Source organism: Emys orbicularis, chromosome 3 (genome assembly GCF_028017835.1).
Source record: "Emys orbicularis isolate rEmyOrb1 chromosome 3, rEmyOrb1.hap1, whole genome shotgun sequence".
NCBI lineage: Eukaryota > Metazoa > Chordata > Testudines > Emydidae > Emys > Emys orbicularis.
The window spans coordinates 49366953-49386709 of NC_088685.1; the positions used below are offsets into that span (position 1 = coordinate 49366953).

At 43.3% G+C, this 19757-nt stretch overlaps 1 protein-coding gene across 1 annotated transcript in view; it reads right to left on the minus strand.

The window, feature by feature from the left end:
- The window catches only part of HMGCLL1 (3-hydroxy-3-methylglutaryl-CoA lyase like 1), a 108887-nt gene extending 91922 nt beyond the window's left edge, over positions 1-16965 (minus strand). The window contains exon 1 of the mRNA XM_065401372.1: positions 16852-16965. Coding sequence (XP_065257444.1) covers positions 16852-16965 — 114 coding nt within the window. The remainder of the gene's footprint in view (positions 1-16851) is intronic.
- Positions 16966-19757: the final 2792 nt, after the last annotated feature.

Sequence of the window (19757 nt, forward strand, 5' to 3'; positions counted from 1 at the left end):
CATTGCAGCAGGTACCTGGGAAACATGGTGTATCAAAACATATAATATAGTGTATAGAATTGAAAACACTATAAGGATTATAAAGTATATTCTGTTTCAACATATTTGAAAATTCTGTGTATTCATAAATTCTGTGTATTCATAATCCATAAAATTCAGCATTGGCTATAGAACCTCAGAGAACCTGAAAATTTTCTATTGCTGTTTTTGTATTTCCCTCTAAATGTGACTAAAATATTCACGTAAGTACTTAGGCACCTAAACCCCAGACTCAGACTGCCTCCCTCTAGGTGTCTAGCCTATGCCCCAAAGCAATTCACAACCCAGGGCAGTCAGGCATTTGGCTACCTAAGTGACATGTGGGGACCAATCCTGTAGGCATGGTGAGGAGGAAGAGAGGGTGTTCCCCACCTTATAACTTTTAAGTGGTTAGAGCACTCGCCTGGGATGTGGGAGACCCAGGTTCATTTCTCCCCTCTCTGCCAGAGGGGGAGAAAGAATTTGAATGGGGGTCTCCCATCTTGCAGGAGAGAGCTCTTACTACTGAACTATGGGATATTCTGATGTGCATCTCCCTCAGTCTCTCCTGTTGAAGCTGTTCCACTCTGGATTAAATAATGAAAGAGTGAGTGGGTTAGGGGGACTGGCCCAGGGTCTCACACCTCCCAGGTGGGTACGCCAACCAATGGCCTACAGACTCATTCCAGTTTTTAATATCTCTCTCTCTGACTATTTAAGTATTTATCCACAGTGGAACAGTGATGGGAGGTGAGAGAAGAGAGCGCATGAGAGAGCGTGCTTGCAAGCAAGCAAGCGGGAATGACGCTTGTTCAAATCTTTTCTCCCCTATGGCAAAGAAAGGGATTTGAACCTGTCTCTCCCACATCCCACAAGAGGGTACCAATCACTCGGCTAAATGTTATAAGGTGGGCACCTCCATTTTGTGTGGAGAGACGCAAGGACCTAACTCCTTCCCACAAGAAATGCATTAGGTGCCTAAGCAACCTATCTCCAGGTGGATTTCTGAGTAGAACTAGGTGCCTTCCTGCAGCCTGGACCTAGGCACTTATATCTGAGAGCATGGAGGGGCTTCGCACACTGGTCGGCATCTCCCACTGGCAAGCTTAGGCAACTCCACCGTGGTGTGCTGGCTTTTTGTGGAATGCATTCTTAGGCATCTATCTCTTCCCATGCTTTGTATAGGGGAGCCTAGGCATCTAAGTCAGTACTTTGGATCACAGTGTTATTCTTGGATTTTGTAGGTTCCTAAATGTTAGGCCAGGGATCGGCAACCTTTGGCACGCGGCTCGCCAGGGTAAGCACCCTGGTGGGCCGGGCCGGTTTGTTTACCTGCTGCGTCTGCAGGTTCGGCCGATCGCGGCTCCCACTGGCCACGGTTCACTGCTCCAGGCCAATCGGGGTGGCGGGAAGCGGCAGCCAGCACATCCCTCGGCCCGCGCCGCTTCCCACAGCTCCCACTGGCCTGGAGCGGCGAACCGCGGCCAGTGGGAGCTGCGATCGGCTGAACCTGTGGACGCGGCAGGTAAACAAACCGGCCCAGCCCACGAGGGTGCTTACCCTGACGAGCCACGTGCCAAAGGTTGCCGATCTCTGCGTTAGGCCCTGCGGCACTCAGCTTTGTAATGCCTCAGTCCATTTGTGGAGCCTACCCTAAATAAGTGAAGACTATTTCTTAACTTCTCACTCTAGAAAAACTGTGATGAAAAACATGAGGTTTAATTTCACTTTTACAAGCCTCAGAAGCACCTACTTTTTAAAATCCTTTACTTGTTTCTATAAACTATCTAAAGCCTCAATCTCTGATTGCAGTATATAATGAGCTCCACACCACAAACTATAAATGTTACATTTCAGAGCTGCCTATAATGTCAGCATCAGGTGAAGAATAAATCATGATTTGAATCCCTCCCCTATGTTTAATTAAAAGGATAAAAATGAGTTCTAATGATGCTTAGGCTTAGCATAATTATAAGCTCTACCAAATCCTTATTCATTTTTTTAAATAAGTGAAGTGTTGAACGTGCTTCTCTGACACTCTGCAAAACAGAATGCTTTTCCCACAGCCCCAAAGATTAAACAGATGTTCATTCTTGTTTCCTCATCCGTCACCTCCCTTTTCCTTAGTAATGGGCAAGTTCAGAAGAAATGAACCAGGTTAAGAATTCTGGCATTATTTTCTACTATATTATTGCTATGTGAAGTCATATGTTGGATGTGACTCAGAAACAATTATTTTAGCTGCACACTTTATACAGGCTACACTCTTGTTTATACCATGGTGACCTCACAACATCACATCCCTTTCTGACCAAAAGGCACAACTATCACCACTCCTTTGTAAACAGAGTTTTCAATTGGGCTTCTTCACTGCATACATCTGGTGCAGAATGCAGCAACACCTGCTCACAGGACCATATTACACCTGGTATATACTCTTTAAAGTAGTTGCATGTAAAGTGGTCAGCTGACTTTAAGCTGTCCCTATTTTTTTGTTTCTTAAAAACTTTAAATAGGGACAGACCAGGGGGAGATATCAACCTAGATACTTACCTTTGTACGTATCTGTATTGTGATAGTATTGCCATTTTCAGAGCTTCCAACATCATATCATAACTCAGAAGAAGTTTGCTGCATTTGCTGCAGCTGCTCCTTGAACTAGCTTCCAGTGGACATCTGCCTCTACCCATCCTTTACTATTTTAAAAGTTAAAAAGTAAAACAACAAGCTGTAATTCCAGGATACACCCCTGATGAAGTATTTGCTTCAGACCGTATTGAGAACAAATGTTATTTCATGCTTTACCTCCCAATTCCAAAGCACACACAAGTAGTAATGTAATACAAGTACACTCTGACTGATGGTCACACCTGAGACCTAGACCAGTAGAAATTTATTTACTGGAGACTTTTTGTTCAGATGAACTAGTTTAAAGTTAAATTTCCAGGCTAATTTATTGTGGCCAGCAGCTTGTATAAGGACTTAGTTAAGAAACAGTAAATATTCATAGATTTGATATAAATGTAGAGTAGTTATTTTATGTATTTACATTAATGTTTTAGAGCCTGATTCTCCTCTCACATACAGTGATGTACATCAAGAGTAACTCAACTGAAGTCAATGGAGTTACACTGGAATAAATGTATAAAGAGCTTCAGGCCCTTACAACATCTTTCTCTGGGGTAAGCAGATGCTTATTTACAAATTTCAACAATGTAAATTACACAAAGCTTCCCATAGCAAGTAGTATTAATCAAAGCCACTATGGCAACCACATTGTCAGGGTACACAAAATATATTCACTAGCAGCTATTCAAATCAATTCATTTTATGATTGTGCCCTCAAATTTGCTAAATGCAAGCTCTGGTATACCACCAAGAGAAGAAAGAGCCAAAGGTGCATGCCTTCCACTGACTTCCCTGCTACCTGTCTTCAAAGTCAGTCCACAGGAACTGACCATGGGCAGCTGGTGAACTGGCCATTTCGAAAGGCTAGCCCTCGGCCCCTCCCCTTCTGCCCAAGGCCCCTCCACTTCCCCTCTCGCTCTCCCTCCTGTTCTGCCCCTCCTCCCCCGAAGGAGCCCAGAGCATCCCTACTGTGGCTCCCAGTCCCAGCGCTGTGCGGCACAGCCGCAGCACACCAGTGTGCCGGGCAGCCAGGCGGCATGGCCACAGCGCCAGGCAAGCAGTACGGCCCGAGCACCAGCAGCCCCATTCCCCACAGCAGGCTGGCCAGCTCCAGCCCCAGCCTCAGCCCCATCCAGCCTGGGCCAGGGCAGAACACGGGGAATGGCAGGAGGGGCCTGAGGGCGGAGCATGGGTGGGGCCATGCCCAGCTGTTTGGGGAGGTACAGCCTCCCCCAGCCTATGATACCCGCCGCCCATGGAACTGACAGCAAGAACATTCCAGCCCCCATTAGTCATGACAAGGCAGAGAATGAAGAGCAGCTCTTAAGGGCTTTCAAAATTATCACCAATACTTTAAATTTAACACAAGTTAGCTGCTTTTAGTGGCCCATGCTCCACAGGAAGCAGGCAACTGTGTTCTATAGTCATGGATGCACTTGGATTGTTTTCAAGAGAATGATTGAGTAAATGTATTACTGCAGTTTAGCCTGGGGGTGACAAAGACATAGATAACCCTAACAAGGTCTGCATTAGAAAGGACTCATAGCTGATATAAGGGACTACAGACTGTAGTAAAATTGAAATATATATTTTCAGTAGTTGGTGCATTACCTCTTCCTATTCCCCTAAATTTTTCCCCTCACTAATAAGCAGCATTTCTTCCTTAACCAAGTTGAGCTGCAGCCAGTTCACTTTCATCCACATCCCTATCTTGGTCAGAGACTGGAAAAGTTATTAGATTCTGCCATCTGGGTTTGATTAAAAGGATACATAAAACTGAGAATCAACAGCATACTGATGACACTTAGCCAAAATCTCCCACAATTTCCCCTACTGTTATTTACAGTACATAATGCTATTGGAGTGCATTGTGCTTTACAGGCAAGAAAGACGACAAAGATCTAGAAGATGGAAGGAATAGTGCCCTTCCATACGCATTGGAAAGGAGATCGATTTCACAAGCTCTCACGTGAGAGCCCTGAAAGAGGATGACCAATTGCCAAGCACCACCCCTTGATATCTCAAAGGGAAAAATTAACACACTGAAGAGCCACTCCATCCACCCCATCAGATCCCAGAGATGAATCCATTACATCTCATGGTCAATGGCACTGAAAGTTGTTGATACATCTAATGAATTCAGCATGGACACCTTACTTTAGTACATCACTCACGTTAATGTCCAAAGATAGCAAAAGTCTAATGTCCATTTACTTAAGCATGTTTGGCACCTTGTCTGCCAGCATAGCTTGTAAGATGTACAGGTCACCATTAAAAAAACAATTCACATTTGCCAACTGTTACCACAGTTATTTCCTAGTCTAAATGTAGGGAGGATACAGAGGTATCTTGAACACCATAATGTTCTCAGAACAGCAGAATGATGACATTTTTAAATGGTGACTCTGCGAGCCACCAATATGAGTCAACTATGTGATGTGGCTGTGAAAAAGGTGAATATCATTCTGAGGTGTATTAACAGGAGAGTTGTATGTAACACATGGAAGGTAATTGTCCTGATCTACTCGGCACTGGTGAGGCCTCAGCTGGAGTACTGTGGCCAGTTCTGGATACTACACTTTAGGAAAGATGTGGACAAATTGAAGAGAGTCCAGAGGAGAGCAATAAAAACGATATGAGGAAAGGTTAAAAAAACAGGGCATGTTTAGTCTTGAGAAAAGAAGACTGAGAGGGGACCTGACAACAGTCTTCAAGCGCATTAAAGACTGTTTTAAAGAAGACTGTAATCAACTATTCTCCATGCCCACTCCAGGTAGGACAAGGAGAAATGAGCTCAATCTGCATCAAGGGAGATTTAGGTTACATATTAGAAATAAATTTCTAACGAAGAGTAGTTCAGCTCTGGAACAGGCTTCCAAGGAAGGATGTAGAATTCCCATCACTGGAGGTTTTAAAAAACAGGTTGGACCAACACCTGACAAGGATGGTCTAGGTCCACAGTACAGGAAGCTGGAATTTAGGACTTCGCAAAGTGCCTTCCAGCCCTTCATTTCTATGATTCTATGTGTAAGCATATTCAGTGAAAATGTTTTGCTGCCTTTTTAATTGTTAATAATTAGGGTTAGTTGAAAATTTTCTAAGTTTGCAATTTTAATGATTTTCTGCAGATATTTGAATAAAAAGACAACACTTCAAAAAAAATTTGTGAAAAGTATATCCAATATTTTGATCAGCTCTACTAACAATTATCCATTTTACATTATATTGATTGGGAAATAGATTCATAATTGTATTTGAAATTACTGTTGCACTGGGTAAATTATTGTATTGTTAAAGAAAATAACACAACATTTAAAAAATGACCTGTAACATTTTTAATCAGCTAAACCTGGTGAATCAGGGGGGAAAGGAGCCCAGAGAGGGGTAAGGGTGGCAGGGAGAGGTTGGGACTGGAGGCTGGGGAGGGAACCTGAGGCTGTGATTTTCATGAAAGACTGGGACTGACTTTGAAGGGAGATTGGGACTGGTAGCCAGGTGGGGCAGAGAAATCTAGGAATGGTTGTACCAGGAGACTGAGACTGGGAAACTGGTGCGGGGAGACTGAAACTGGCTAGAAACATATGTGGTCATATAATTAAAGATTATACCATAATGTATTTGCAGAAGGGGACTGAATTAAGGTTGCATAGGCAACCTTAAACTTGAGCAGCAAAGCCAAGTCATTACTAGTTAAAGATCTTTGGCTGGGTTCTCAGGTACACCATGATGTGCACCGCGGGGTGGGGGGATCCAAAGATGGCATTATGCCACCTTTCCATTCCCTGCAGTCCTGGTAGCCAAGAGTCCACTTGACGCTAACATTGTTCTAAATTCTGTTGGTTGGTAACAGCAGTTACACCAGCAGGGATCAGTAGAGCACATGGCACTCCAACCATGCCCTGTGCTACTTTCAAAATGCCCTGAAATTCCCCTTATGCCAGGAGATGGGAGAGGAGCCAAGAGACAGCTTCACATTGTCTGGAGATTCCTCTATGCGTGGGGGATAGCCAGCTGGCTGTTTGTACCTTTCAGGCGCAAAAGAGACAGAGGAGGGCCAAGGAAATTCCCAATCCTATCTTTCTCTCTCATACTAATAAATTCGCCACCCAAGCTGATTTTCTTTATATGAAGCCAACATGCAGTTCTCAATTCCCACTATGTTTTCATGTTTTTATAAATTCTGCTGTGATCAGCTATGAATTCTGTTATATCTTTTTCCTAATCCTTATGTTTCACATAATATACCTTCATCACTTACCTTCCTCACCCTGATTTCTCACGTACTAACACCTACAGTTAATCACATTTTTAATACTTGCATTAAAATTAAACCCTAAAGCCACTTATAGTTCCTTTCCAGATGCTGCTGTTGATTATTTCCCTATGGGTTCCACCTAACATTCCATGAATGTCCTCTGGCACATCAGACCACATCTCTTGTATTCAAAAGTTTTTAAGCTTTTCCCCCCTAAGAAACTCATAAAATAACACCTTTATTTCCATACAAAACAGCTAACATCTGTGGCCAAAAACATCCAAATAAAGAAGAAATTTCTACCCAGCATAGTTTCTTGTTGATATACCTTTTAGCCATTTTTCGTATGCAATTAATCAATTTCTTTCTCACCAGAACTATTAAGAACCAGTCTCTTTCATGTGAATAGTTAATATGGACAATAACTTCAGATGCAGCATAACAATTCAAGTAGATTTCAATAATTCACATCCTCCTCCCCATATAAAGTAAATCTCTACTTAGCAAGGGAATCATCTAAAGAGATGTATAAGCTACCACAAAATACTTTCATGAAGTACAATTTCTCTTCATATCAACTGCAGTTTCTTTGGTAGCTTTTGTATCAGCACCAGAATTTTCTCTGTGTACAGCACTGAAATCTTAATCAAATATCAATTACTTTGTTTGACCCCAGTCCAAGTTTTAAAAGTCAATAGTTGATCACTCCCAACTATATGACCTTATGATTAAAAAGTAACCTTTAAAAATCACCCTTGAAATCATTTTTATTGAAATGTTTATCATGCAAAGTTCCTCAAGTTTTCAGGACAAAAGGTTGATATTACTTTTGAGGGAGAAACTGGTGTTCAGATCTGTACTCTGTACCAAACCGCTGGAAAATAAATACTCAGATGCTGCCTCAGAATCTCATATTTAATACACTGTTGATTATCTATTCACAAACTGCTTTGCCACCCTCATATTGTAAGACAGAAAATATAATGTTCCACTACTGAAATTTTTAAATGTAATGCCTTCACAGCACTTTGAGACCCCTGAATAAAAGGCACTATGCAAATGGGAAGCATTAATAAATACATATTTTCCCTTTTACTGTATAGCCAACATGCTAATTAAGCTTTACTGTTATTTAACAGAACATAAAACAGTCTGATTTTATCATAGAATTACTGGTCTATAGAGACTATTATCTCACAAGAATGGCCAAACAAGCCCATAAATTAATCAAAGCATAGATATTTTACTGATTTTTTTCTATCCAATTAGATGTTCTGATAGAACCTTTCCATATAAATTCAGATGTGATGGCCTGTCTCTATGATTCTCCAAACCAGTATTTTCTTGTTCCATTCTTTCCTCCAGATTAGTAGAGTTACTTTCAGTAAACTAAACAGTACCACTTCTAATACTTAAGTATTAGTATTGAAAAATGTTTTCATTATAATGCAGACATGTCAATGTCCTCATGAGCATTGTGATGAGTACATAGGCACTGTCTACTATTTCAAATATACTTTTGAAATCCTCCTGAGCAAATATACAAAATCCCACACCTTCTTTAATACAGATCGTCTGTCTCTTAGTATTTTTTTTCAACTTACACCTGGGAGAAGAAGAATGTTAAAGAAAATAGTGGACCTTTGTTAAATGAGGAAGGGAACTAAATGATGGAGGACCCAACAAGGCTTGATGTTCTAAATTACTACTTCTCTGAAGACCCCTGCAGTTTCCTTAAACTTAACTCCTTCCATAGTAGACAAACTGTGACAGAATGCTAGCTGTAGAACCCTGATCACTAAGGGAAATGCAAACAAAGCCAATTACAGGATTAATTGGAGACAATTAAGATGTTATGGTGAGATTGGTGACACTTGCGGACAATGAGGTAATTAGCCCAATAAAGGAAGATATACAATTAGCAGGACCAGGAAGTAAGGGGGGAGCTCAGAAAGTGAGCTGGGTGTAGTAAAGAAAGCTGGGTGGAAGGCTCCTTATGACACGTACCCATCCCCACAAAGAGGGTAAGGGTCGGATGGGGAGGAGGGCACCCTCCCCCAGGAGGCAATAAAAGGTCTCAAACAAAATAAGAGGGGAAGATATGTGACAGAGTGCTACTGTAGCACCCTGGTCATTTAGGGAATTGCATAACAGAAGATTACAGGCTTAATTGGAGGCAATTAACCTGTTATGGTGAGATTGTTGACACTTGGGGAAATGACTGGGCTAATGAGGTAATTAGCTCAATAAGGGAAGAGCTGGGTGTAGGAGAGAAAGCTGGGTGGAAGGCCTGTACTACGTTCTGTGATGGTAGGAATCTAAAGATTAAGGATACACATGGGGAAAAGAAGTGGACTATGTGATATTGTGAGTAAGAGAAAACCCAAACAGGTCAGGCAGCACGGCACACCAGGTAGCTGAAGGAGCGCCCTATGACACACAAAGACTCTAGATTACTCTCAGCTTCTACAGTTGGCTACTTCAGAGCACCACCAACTTGATAGAAAATATTTATGCTGTGAAATAGAAACAAAAAAAAAGGGGGGGGGAACAAGCACTCATTTCAGCTTTACCTTTAGATTGTATCTAAAATCCATTTTCTACCTGTTCACATGAAAACTGAAATTTAGCCACAAGGCCTAGATATAGAATGAATCCTTGAGCCTGCACAGCCAGCCAGTTGCATCGCCAAAAAAGTGGAGTCACCCTACTTACTCCAATGGCTGCAAAACCTTTTAGCAATAAAACCTAGGGGAAAATGAATCCGTGACCTCAATCACTTTGGGATTTCCTACCTCGTTTGCCATGCATCAAAGGCTCCATCTCTTATGAATCAAGTTCATTAGAAAGAGAGAGGCAGGTCATTAATAGTGATCTTTATTATTACTATTTTGAGTCACCTACTTGTCATTGCCATTTTAAATACAGTACCAAATGGTGATTAAGCAAAATTTCTTTCTCATAAGATAAATAAGACATAACAAAATGTTGCTTGAGGACACCTCTCTGTCTGGACAGTTGGCAATTCTTACTGTAGATAATGTAGCTTATAAACTTTCCCAGTTGAACCCATAGCTATTCTCATTCATAGGAAGAAGAGGAGTGGATGCCAGGAGAATCATGGCTTATCATCACTTCTGAAACACTCATATGGGACCAAATATGGCTGCTTTAGAATTCAGTGGCAAAACTTATATTTACTTCAATGATAATCCAATTTGGCTGTGGATGACTGTGGGCAGGTCACTTAATTTCAATGTGCCTCAGTCAACCCACATAGAAAATTGAGTGAAAAGAAAGATTTCAAGCTGCCCCAATGTTTTAGTGCAATGAATTGCCATGGGGGTGTTTCTGAAATCAGTCTCTTTCTCCTTGAGCTGGAAAGAGAGAAAACGAAGATCACTTTGCCTGTGTGTACTCTTAGAGGGAGGCGGAGGTGCAACAGATCAAAAGACAGGATATCACCAAAAATACAGATGATGTGTCTGAGTAGAAATTTCCTGTGTGTTTTTTTTAATTCCCAAATTTACAAAGCAATATCTATAAAATGCTTTACAGTGTTTCTAGCTATATTATATAGCCCTGAAGCCAGCTAATAATCTCTATGTAATATAAATCTGTAACTGCTAAAATGTTTCAGTTATCTTTCCTCTATTTCCAACAAACTAGCATAAAAGAGCTAAATTGATGACTCCACTGAGGCAAACTTTCTTGCAATTTATTATCAGGCTTTTAATATCCCACATCCTGTTTGGCATCTTCAGCCTCCTTGTTCCTTAGTTTTTCCAAGTCTTATTCTCTCCCTCTTTACCCCTACCCCAGCCACGAACATTATTATGCTCTTATTTCACAGCATGAAATCTATCACGCTTGGTCTACTGGCTTGAGCCTGAAATTATGCAGACAAAATTTCATTGGTTTCTAGGGGAGTTTTGCCTGAATAAGGAGGGATTAAAGTAAGGGAGAGTGGAGAAAAGCATAGCTCCCCCATCCTTTGCATAAAGCAGAAAGAAGCTCCTTCTCTTCTCCTTTCTTGGGTCTGAATTCTAGAAAACACCTAAGCATGTACTTAAATCCATTCCTATCCAGGAAAGTAGTATAGGTGGGATTTTCAAAAGCATTCAGCATTGGCCTAACCTTACTACCACTGAAATCAAAAGGAGTCTTTAAAATGTAGTATTTGAGTGTCAGGATGAGTTAAAGGCATGAATGAAATTATTCCACTTATCAATTCAGAAGTCATCCAGAGATATTTAAGAAGATATGGGACCCTAATCTGAGTTTGAATTGGGCTACAATTTCATTTTTAAATGTTATGTTGTTTACTATAATGTTTATATGGTAGTCCATTGTAAAGGTTTTATTTGGTTTACCTATGTATTAACGTTGTTTGATGCTTTTATAGGTACTTCTACCATTCTGTTTTTTTAAAAACTGTGCAGAAATGATCATGCTTGGAAATCTGCAACAAACCAAGGCCCCAATCTGACACAGCACCCAATTGACTTCAAAAGGGCCTCAGAAAGGTGCAAGGGTCCACCTGTGCAGGGGGACTTGCAGGGTCGGAGCCCAAATCTGGTCGAGGTTTCTTAATGGTCAATCCTTCAATTTTACTGTAGACAAAATTCACTTGGAAGTCAACAGAAGTTCTGCCTTCTTTGGGAATTTAGAACTGGTAAATAAGATGAAAGAACTTTGACCTACGAAATTAATATCCTCTATAAAATATTGAACTCATTAAATGATTGGAAATATGGTTGCCTTTAAAAATATGCAAGAACAAAAAGAATTTTGTGGTATGAAGACAGACATCTGGCTTCTTTTCTCTCTCATGGAAACATGCTTATTATGCAATTTTCAGCAGATCAAATCATCTGAATGCAAAGCATGATGTATTGTGTATAATAATTGTCAAAAATAATTACTGTGTTTGTAGTAGCTTTGACAGCATTATTTTATAATTCTTCTTAAAATAAATAAATAAATGTACAAATCCCAAAACAATCTAAATAAATACTCACAATTGCAGGCTACTTTAGATCTGAGCTGTTGTGATCTCACATGTCACCTCTCCAACACTTCAAGGAGAAGTTAGTAAAATTTTGGTTAATTTTGGTTTCCACCTATAGGAAAAACTCCTATAGGTAAAGGTGGTAAACCCTAATCCAACTCTGCATTCTGTACCTGAGAAAAGGCAAATCATACAAACATATCTGGCAATCACAGAGCTGTTATTATTGTTATTATGTTATTACTGTTAGTATATTACTCTTATTATTGTTATTATGTTATTATTGACAGAAAGACTCAATAAACCTGGGCACCCCAATCTATTTGATTAGATGATGGCCCCAAATCTGTGATAACATCTCTCAACAACAGCACCTATAAGGAGTCTTTAGATATGGGTAGTTACTCCTGGTCTGGAGGAGAAGTAAACTCTAAGCCATTCAAATGGTCACAGAACAGTATGGAGTACACCATATGGAGTTCTGTATTTGGCCCTGACTCACCTTTGCTGTTTCTTGGACACATCCCCCTTTCCTCCAAGGCAAAATGTATACAGCCCCTACCTGCTATGAACCAAACAAATCCTAGTCAAACCATCACAGCACACAAAGTAGTCATAGGTTTGTATTTGCCCATCAGAAATAAGAGACAAAGTGAGTGAAGTAATATATTTTATTGGACCAAATTCTGTTGGCGACAGAGACAAGCTCTTCAGTTCTGTATGTGCTAAAACATCACTCCATACATCAGAAATAAATAAGTGGCCTACTCTTATGTAAGCACTAGCATTGTAGTACAAGATGCATTGACTTAAACTGACAGAACCTGGAAATTCATATTAAAGTTCAAACTTTGTTTTCAACAAATTCTAATTTGCCAGTCTATTGTAGTAGGTATAACAATTTAATCAAAACATGGATCCGGAATTGACTTAAATTTTGTCAATTTCAAATTATTCAAATGTCCAGCTTTTCCTATAAATGTAAATTCTCACATACCTAATTTTGTAAAATCTGCATCAGAACCATTAATAATAATTTATATTAAGGTAGTGCTCAGGGGCCTCAATCTAGATTGGGGCCCCATGGTAGGTGATAGTACCTCACCTGAAGAGATTACAATCTAAATCAACAGAAAATGCAACAAGTGGGGGATAACAAACAAAGGAAGGGAACAGGAGTGGGAAGATGAGGTAACTGTAACAGGAACATGGAGTTATGTAAACTAGCTATGTGTGCAATAGATTGTTCTGAGTAAATTAATATTTATGTATAAGATACAAGTAAACAAATAAAACAGATATTAGTAAACTCTATGGGCCCTATACCTAGCCATTAATCCATTCACTCTCCCTCCCTCCCCAGATTTTAGTTCCTCTAACAAGACTACGTTACTCTAGTTCAGAAATGGCTGCAGGGATATTTGAAACAAGTAACTACATAGGGCAACAAGACAAATGGGAAATTATAGATGCAAACCCTTCAGGTCTCTCAAATTAGACACTATTATATGTTTTAGATATAGCTCTGGAAACTCTACACTAAGCATTTATTAAGTAGTCAGCCCAGAGAATCATATACAGTAACTCCTCACTTAAGGTCCTCCCGCTTAATGTTGTTTCGAAGTTACGTCGCTGCTTCATTAGGGAACATATTTGTTTAAAGCTGTGCAATGCTCCCTTATAAGGTGGTTTGGCTGACTTTACAAGGGAGCACTGCACAAGTTCCTCTTCTCCGACTCCTCCCCTTCCCTTCCTCCCTCTCTCCCAGGGCTTCCCTTACCGCCAAACAGCTGTTTGGCGGCGCTTAGGACTTTCTGGGAGGGAGCGAGCGGGGAAGGAAGGGCCGCAGGCAGGGCCACCCGGAACGCAGGGGCTTTAGGGGCTGCAGGGCCCTGGAATAAGGGGGCCCCGGGGCTCTGGCCTGCAGCTCTAAAGCCCCTTTCGGAATGTGGACCTGCGAGCACGGGCTGGAGGACTCAGGAGGAGCAGGGGCAGCCGCGCAGCCAGCGGCCGGAGAGAAGCGGCGCTTTCCCCTTCAAAGCCGTCCGGAGAGAAGCGGCACTTTGAAGGGGAAAGCACTGCTTCTCTCCGGCCGCTGGCTGCGCGGCTGCCCCTGCTCCTCCTGAGTCCTCCTCCAGCCCGTGCTCGCAGGGCTGCATTCTGAAGGGGGCTTTAGAGCTGCAGGCCAGGGTCCCGGGGCTCCCTTATCCCAGGGCCCTGCAGCCCCTAAAGCCCCTGCGTTCCGGGTGGCCCTGCCTGCCGGGGGGTGGGGAGGGGGCAGCTCCCAGTATTCCGGCTCCCAGATTCGCGGCCATGGGGGCGGTGCCGCGCTGCGCAGAGCCACCTGCACACCCCTTGCACCAAACAGGAGCTACCCCAGGTAAGTGCTCTGCACCTCCTGACTGCCCCAGCCCTGAGCCTCCTCCCGCACCCCCACCCTGAGTGCTCTCCCGCACCCTAACTCCCTCCCAGACCCCACGCCCCACCCGGAGCGCCCTCCCACACCCTAACTCCCTCCCAGACCCTGCACTCCCAGCCCTGAGCCCCAGGGGTAAGCCAGGGGCACCTCCCCACCACAGTACAGTACTGTACAGTATATAATGCCTTTTGTGTGCCCTCAAAAAATTTCCTTGGAACCTAACCCCCACATTTACATTAAATCTTTTGGGAAAATTGGATTCGTTTAACATTGTTTCACTTAAAGTTGCATTTTTCAGGAACATAACTACAACGTTAAGTGAGGAGTTACTGTAGATGTAGTACTGGAAGGGACCTTGATAGGTCATCTAGTCCAGTCGCCTGCACTGAGGCAGGACTAAGTATTATCTAAACCAGTGCTTCTCAAAGCCGGTCCGCCGCTTGTTCAGGGAAAGCCCCTGGCGGTCCGGGCCGGTTTACCAGCCGCGTCCGCAGTTCGCCATCCCAGGCCAATGGGGGCTGCGGGAAGCGGCGCAGGCCGAGGGATGTGCTGGCTGTCCTTCCTGCAGCCCCCATTGGCCTGGGACGGCGAACTGCGGCCAGTGGGAGCCGCAATCGGGTGAACCTGCGGACGCGGCAGGTAATCAAATCGGCCCGGAATGCCAGGGGCTTTCCCTGAACAAGTGGCGGACTGACTTTGAGAAGCACTGATCTAGACCATCCCTGACAGGCATTTGTCTAACTTGTTTTTAACTCCTTTAGGTAATTTGTTCCAGTGCTTAACTATCCTTACAGTTAGGAAGTTTTTCCTAATGTCTAACCTAAATATCCCCTGCCTACATCCCTACTCACACACCACTGCACAGGCCAAACAGTGAGGAAAAGCAGCTCATACAGGACTACAGCCACCACTTAGGGAAAGTCTATGCTACAAAATTAAGTTGACATTAGTTACGTCGAATTACAGCCACCGCAGTAATTAGACTGCTTTTGCATGTCCACATTATGCTCCTTGTGTCAGCGGTGCACAGCCTCACCAGGAGCACTTGCACTGATTTCACTGTCAGTGTGGGGCACTGTGGGATGGCTTCTGAAAGGCAGCAACAGTCGATGTAAGCAACACAGTGTCTGCATTGACACTGCGTCGACCTAACTACATCGACTTAAGTGCTATACCTCATGTAGAGGTGGAGTTATTAAGTCAGTGTAGTAGGCAAGTTAATCGGTGGGAGCTACGTTTTAGTGTAGATGCTTACAGAGTAAGGTCGATGTAAGCTGCTTGCATGCAAGTCTGAACAAATGTAGCTATAGAAATTAAAACTAGGGTTGCCAACCCTCCAGGATTGCCCTGGAGTCTCCGGGAATTAAAGATTAATCTTTAATTAAAGGTAATGTCATGTGATGAAACCTCCAGGAATTCATCCAGCCAAAGTTGGTAACACTAATTAAAACTGAAAGGGCAAAATTAGTAGCATGGCTCCTCAAAAGTGGTTGCCATAGTAGATGTCTTCCACCTACAGTTTTACAGGAATTCTTCCACTTTGGGGGCAGTCTATAAATGGAGGGCAGGGATTTTTTTTAAAAAGGAAATCCTCATGGATTGTCTTTTCCCCCTATATAGTGCCACCACCGCCCTGAAAGGACACTGCATATGTTTAGCAGTGATGTTAATAAAAGGACTGTAGTTTAAAATACCAAATCAATAATAAACAAATGACCAAACAATCTTCTATGTGCTTCCCTGGTAGGCAGTCTGGGACTACTAATAGGCACATTTATAGGGGCCTTCCATGTCTCACCTATTGAATTTAATTTTCCTCTTTTGATTACTTAAAACTTTGCTACAAGGGTTGAAATGCTACAAGCTGAGTGAGGTAGATAGGATAGGTGGGACCACTAGAGAGGGGATAGGAAGGGCAGCAGGAGAGTGATCAGAAGGCAAGGGGGGGGGTGGGAGCAGGTGTAATAGCAGCTGGCTGGGGGTGGGGACAGCAGGGGAATACCCAGAGGACAGGGAGGGAAGTACACACAGGAGAGGCAGCAGGCAGGGGAGTGGGGATAGGAGGAGACAGCAGGCTGAGGAGTGGGGGTGGGAGGAGGCAGCGGGGGGGTCAGGAGTCACACAGGTGAGTGGGTGTTAGGTAAGCAAGGCGGCGGAGTGGGCATGGAAGAGGGCAGCAGGCAGATGAGTGGGTGTTGGAGGGGGCTGCAGGCTGAGGAGTGGGGGTGGGAGGAGGCAGCGGGGGGGTCAGGAGTCACACAGGTGAGTGGGTGTTAGGTAAGCAAGGCAGAGGAGTGAGCATGGAAGAGGGCAGCGGGCAGATGGGTGGGTGTTGGAGGGGGCTGCAGGGTAGGGAGTGGGGTCGAGAGGAGGCAACTGTCAGGTGGGAGGGGGCGGCAGGCAGGTAAGGGATGGGGGCTGTTGCTGCAGAACGCGCCCTGGTAGCCCATGGATGCTGCAGCTCCTCCTGCCCCAGCTCCTTCCCTCCCTGCCCGCCTCAGGCCCGGCTGGTGGCGGTACCTGCCCGGGATGCAGAGCAGGCGGCGGCGCGGCCGGCTCCCCGATCCAGAGCTGCTCCTTGAGGAGGTGCTGATAGCTGAGGCAGTGCTTCAGCGCGGACGGCACCGTGCCCATGGCCCGGCCCCGGGGCGCTCGTTCTGCGCCTGCCGCCCAGCCGCAAGGTCACCGCATCCCCCCACGCCGCCGCCCGGAGCCCTACCGGGCCTGGCGCCCGCCGCAGCCAGTGGCTGGAGCCCGGGCCTGGGGAGCGCGTGTGATTGGCGGAGAGCGGGGGAATCCTGCATCCCCGCCTCGCCCGCTCCCGACGCTGCTGCGGCAACAGCCTCCTGCGCTTGGCCGCAGCGCCACCAGGGAGCAGGCTCCGGCAAGCCGCGCCGCTCCCTGCAGCACGGCGCAGGGGGGAGCTGCTGCAGTCCCGGCGGCTCTAGCAATCGCCCCTGCTGCTCGCGCTGCCCAGGACCATAGGACAGCTGGAATCCGCCCGCCTACGCCGTCCCACGCCTCATGTCCCTCATTGTGCAGCCTGCAGGCAGGGAGACCCAGCGTTTCCATCCAGGCGCACGGGAACTGCCACCGCCCCCGGTCTTCACAGCCTTGCGGCCTTAGTCAACACATTGTATAGGAGCCAGCTGCGACCTTCAGATAGTTTTGGGGGTGCTCAGTGCTAGGACTTTTGGTACAGACCCATCGCTCTTCCATATCAGGCATGGAAACAAGGGATGGGAACAGGCCTGTGAGATATTAGGCCAGGCCTCTAGAGCTGTAATAATAAGAATACAACAGAGAACCTGATTAGTCAGGGCTCAAGTCTGCACTCCTTGCACACCCGACATTTCAAATGAGATCACGGGGAACTTGGGCTGTGCAAAGGACCTCAGGAATCAGGCACTGAAGGACATATGTAGAAACAGGGCAACCAGCTACACTTAATTATACAATTAATTATAAGATTTTAAAAATTACCTGGAGATTTTCTTTGACAAGTTACAATACAACAGCATGGGAACTGGGAGATGAGCAGGAACATATTATAGCTAAAGAAGGAGAAAACTGATATTATAATAAGAAGCTGCTAGCACAAGTTGTTCATACTTTAAAATACATATCTGCATCTTGAATATTCAACACAGTGGTTGGATTGTGGTTGTTGGGTTTGGGTTGGGTTTTTCCCCTGTAAAACCAAATTATATGTATATATTTTGGTTTTGGATTACAGAACTACAAGAAAGGTTTTGAATAAGACATTTTAATATCATTTGGTCCTTCATGTGGCAGTGAATCATTTACAAGCATTTAAAAAAAACTTTTGTATTTATTCTTTTCATTTGTTGGAGCAACAGTAATACAAGACCTATGGAAAGAAATATTTTTCAAATGTTAACAGCTTTCTCAAAAACAGCAAGTTATATTTTGTCATCTTCAGCAGGAGGTCTGCTCAGCCAATTTTCCAAAACCACTTTCTCAAGTGGAATACCATATGCATTTGAGATTGTTTCTAATTAATTCACTTTCCTTGATATCACTGGACACTTGTTAAATTCACTGACCTATCCAGAGGTCATCTTCTGCAAAAGAATATCAGGTTTACAGCCAAGTCTGAATTTAAGCCTTGGGCTCATACACATAATACTTTAAAGCACTTAAAGTATTTGCTGCTATAAGGCTCAATCCTGCATTTCTTGTGCATCCAAAACTTCCCAGGTGTGTATATTTTCATGAATTCTGAGTGCCATTGTAAAAGATAAAAATAGAAAATGATAGTATACTTTGGAAGCTTGTAGTTTCTTAGTGATAATGGAAGCTCCAAATGGTAAAATTGTTTAGAAATATAATTAGAAAAAGGGCTTTAAAATTATTGTTAATGATCATCTCTGTAATTCTAAATCTAAGTGCATTTACCTACAGTAAGTGTCATGGGTATTTCCCCACTGATTAACATTTTAGGTAGCTAGTATATTTTCTCTCTTTCTTATGTCCCTTCAGTAGTCTTGGGGTGGGGGGGGGGGGAGAATCTATACTCAAACTTCTTATATTTCCACAACTTCAGAGAATTTGATGTTTTTTTCTAAATATCCAATCCAAATTACTGCATGTAATTTAGGGCCAATGAAGTCAATGGTAAAACGCTCATTAACTTTATTGGGAGCAGAACTGAGTGCTTACTTCTTGGTTCCCCTGTGACAAAACAGATAATTTTCTAGTTTCAGTGATACATGTGAAGAGGAAGATATTTTACTGACAGAAATAATTATCCTTCGCACTCTTGCCTTTCATGTAGCTAGTAGCTAGCACCTTTCATGTGAGAGTATCACAGAACTTATATATAGTATATACCTACCTCGCCTGCTTATATGACCAGTCACTTTTCACATTTTCTTTCTTTCTGCCAGTGATGTCAGCCTCATTTCCCCATTTGTTCATCTTTTCCACACGTGTCTTTTCATTCCCACACATGTCTCTTCACTTATTTTCCATGCATGGAGTTTATCCATCAAACTGCTACCTCCTCCTCATTTAAATTCCCCTTCTTCCCAAAAACACTACTTCTACTACTTCTGTATCTGTCAAGAATATTCACTCTTATTTTGGCTCCTTAATAAATATAAACTTAACTGAACAACAAAAAAATGCACACATTGAATTTCTATGCTATTGAATTGCATTAACCCTTGTCCTGTTCCTTCAGGCTGATTCTACTGTGAATGGACAATTGCCGGCTTATACCATCTTTATGCTTCTTCATCAGTGTGACAATGAAGTTTAAAAAGGAGCATCCTAATCATACACCCAAGTTTTGTGGGGGCAGAGACTGTAAATATGGCAATGCTATATTAGAAATAGAATCCCACAAATGTAGTGAATTAGATTATTGTGTAACAAAGTATTTCTCATAATCTTTTACTGTT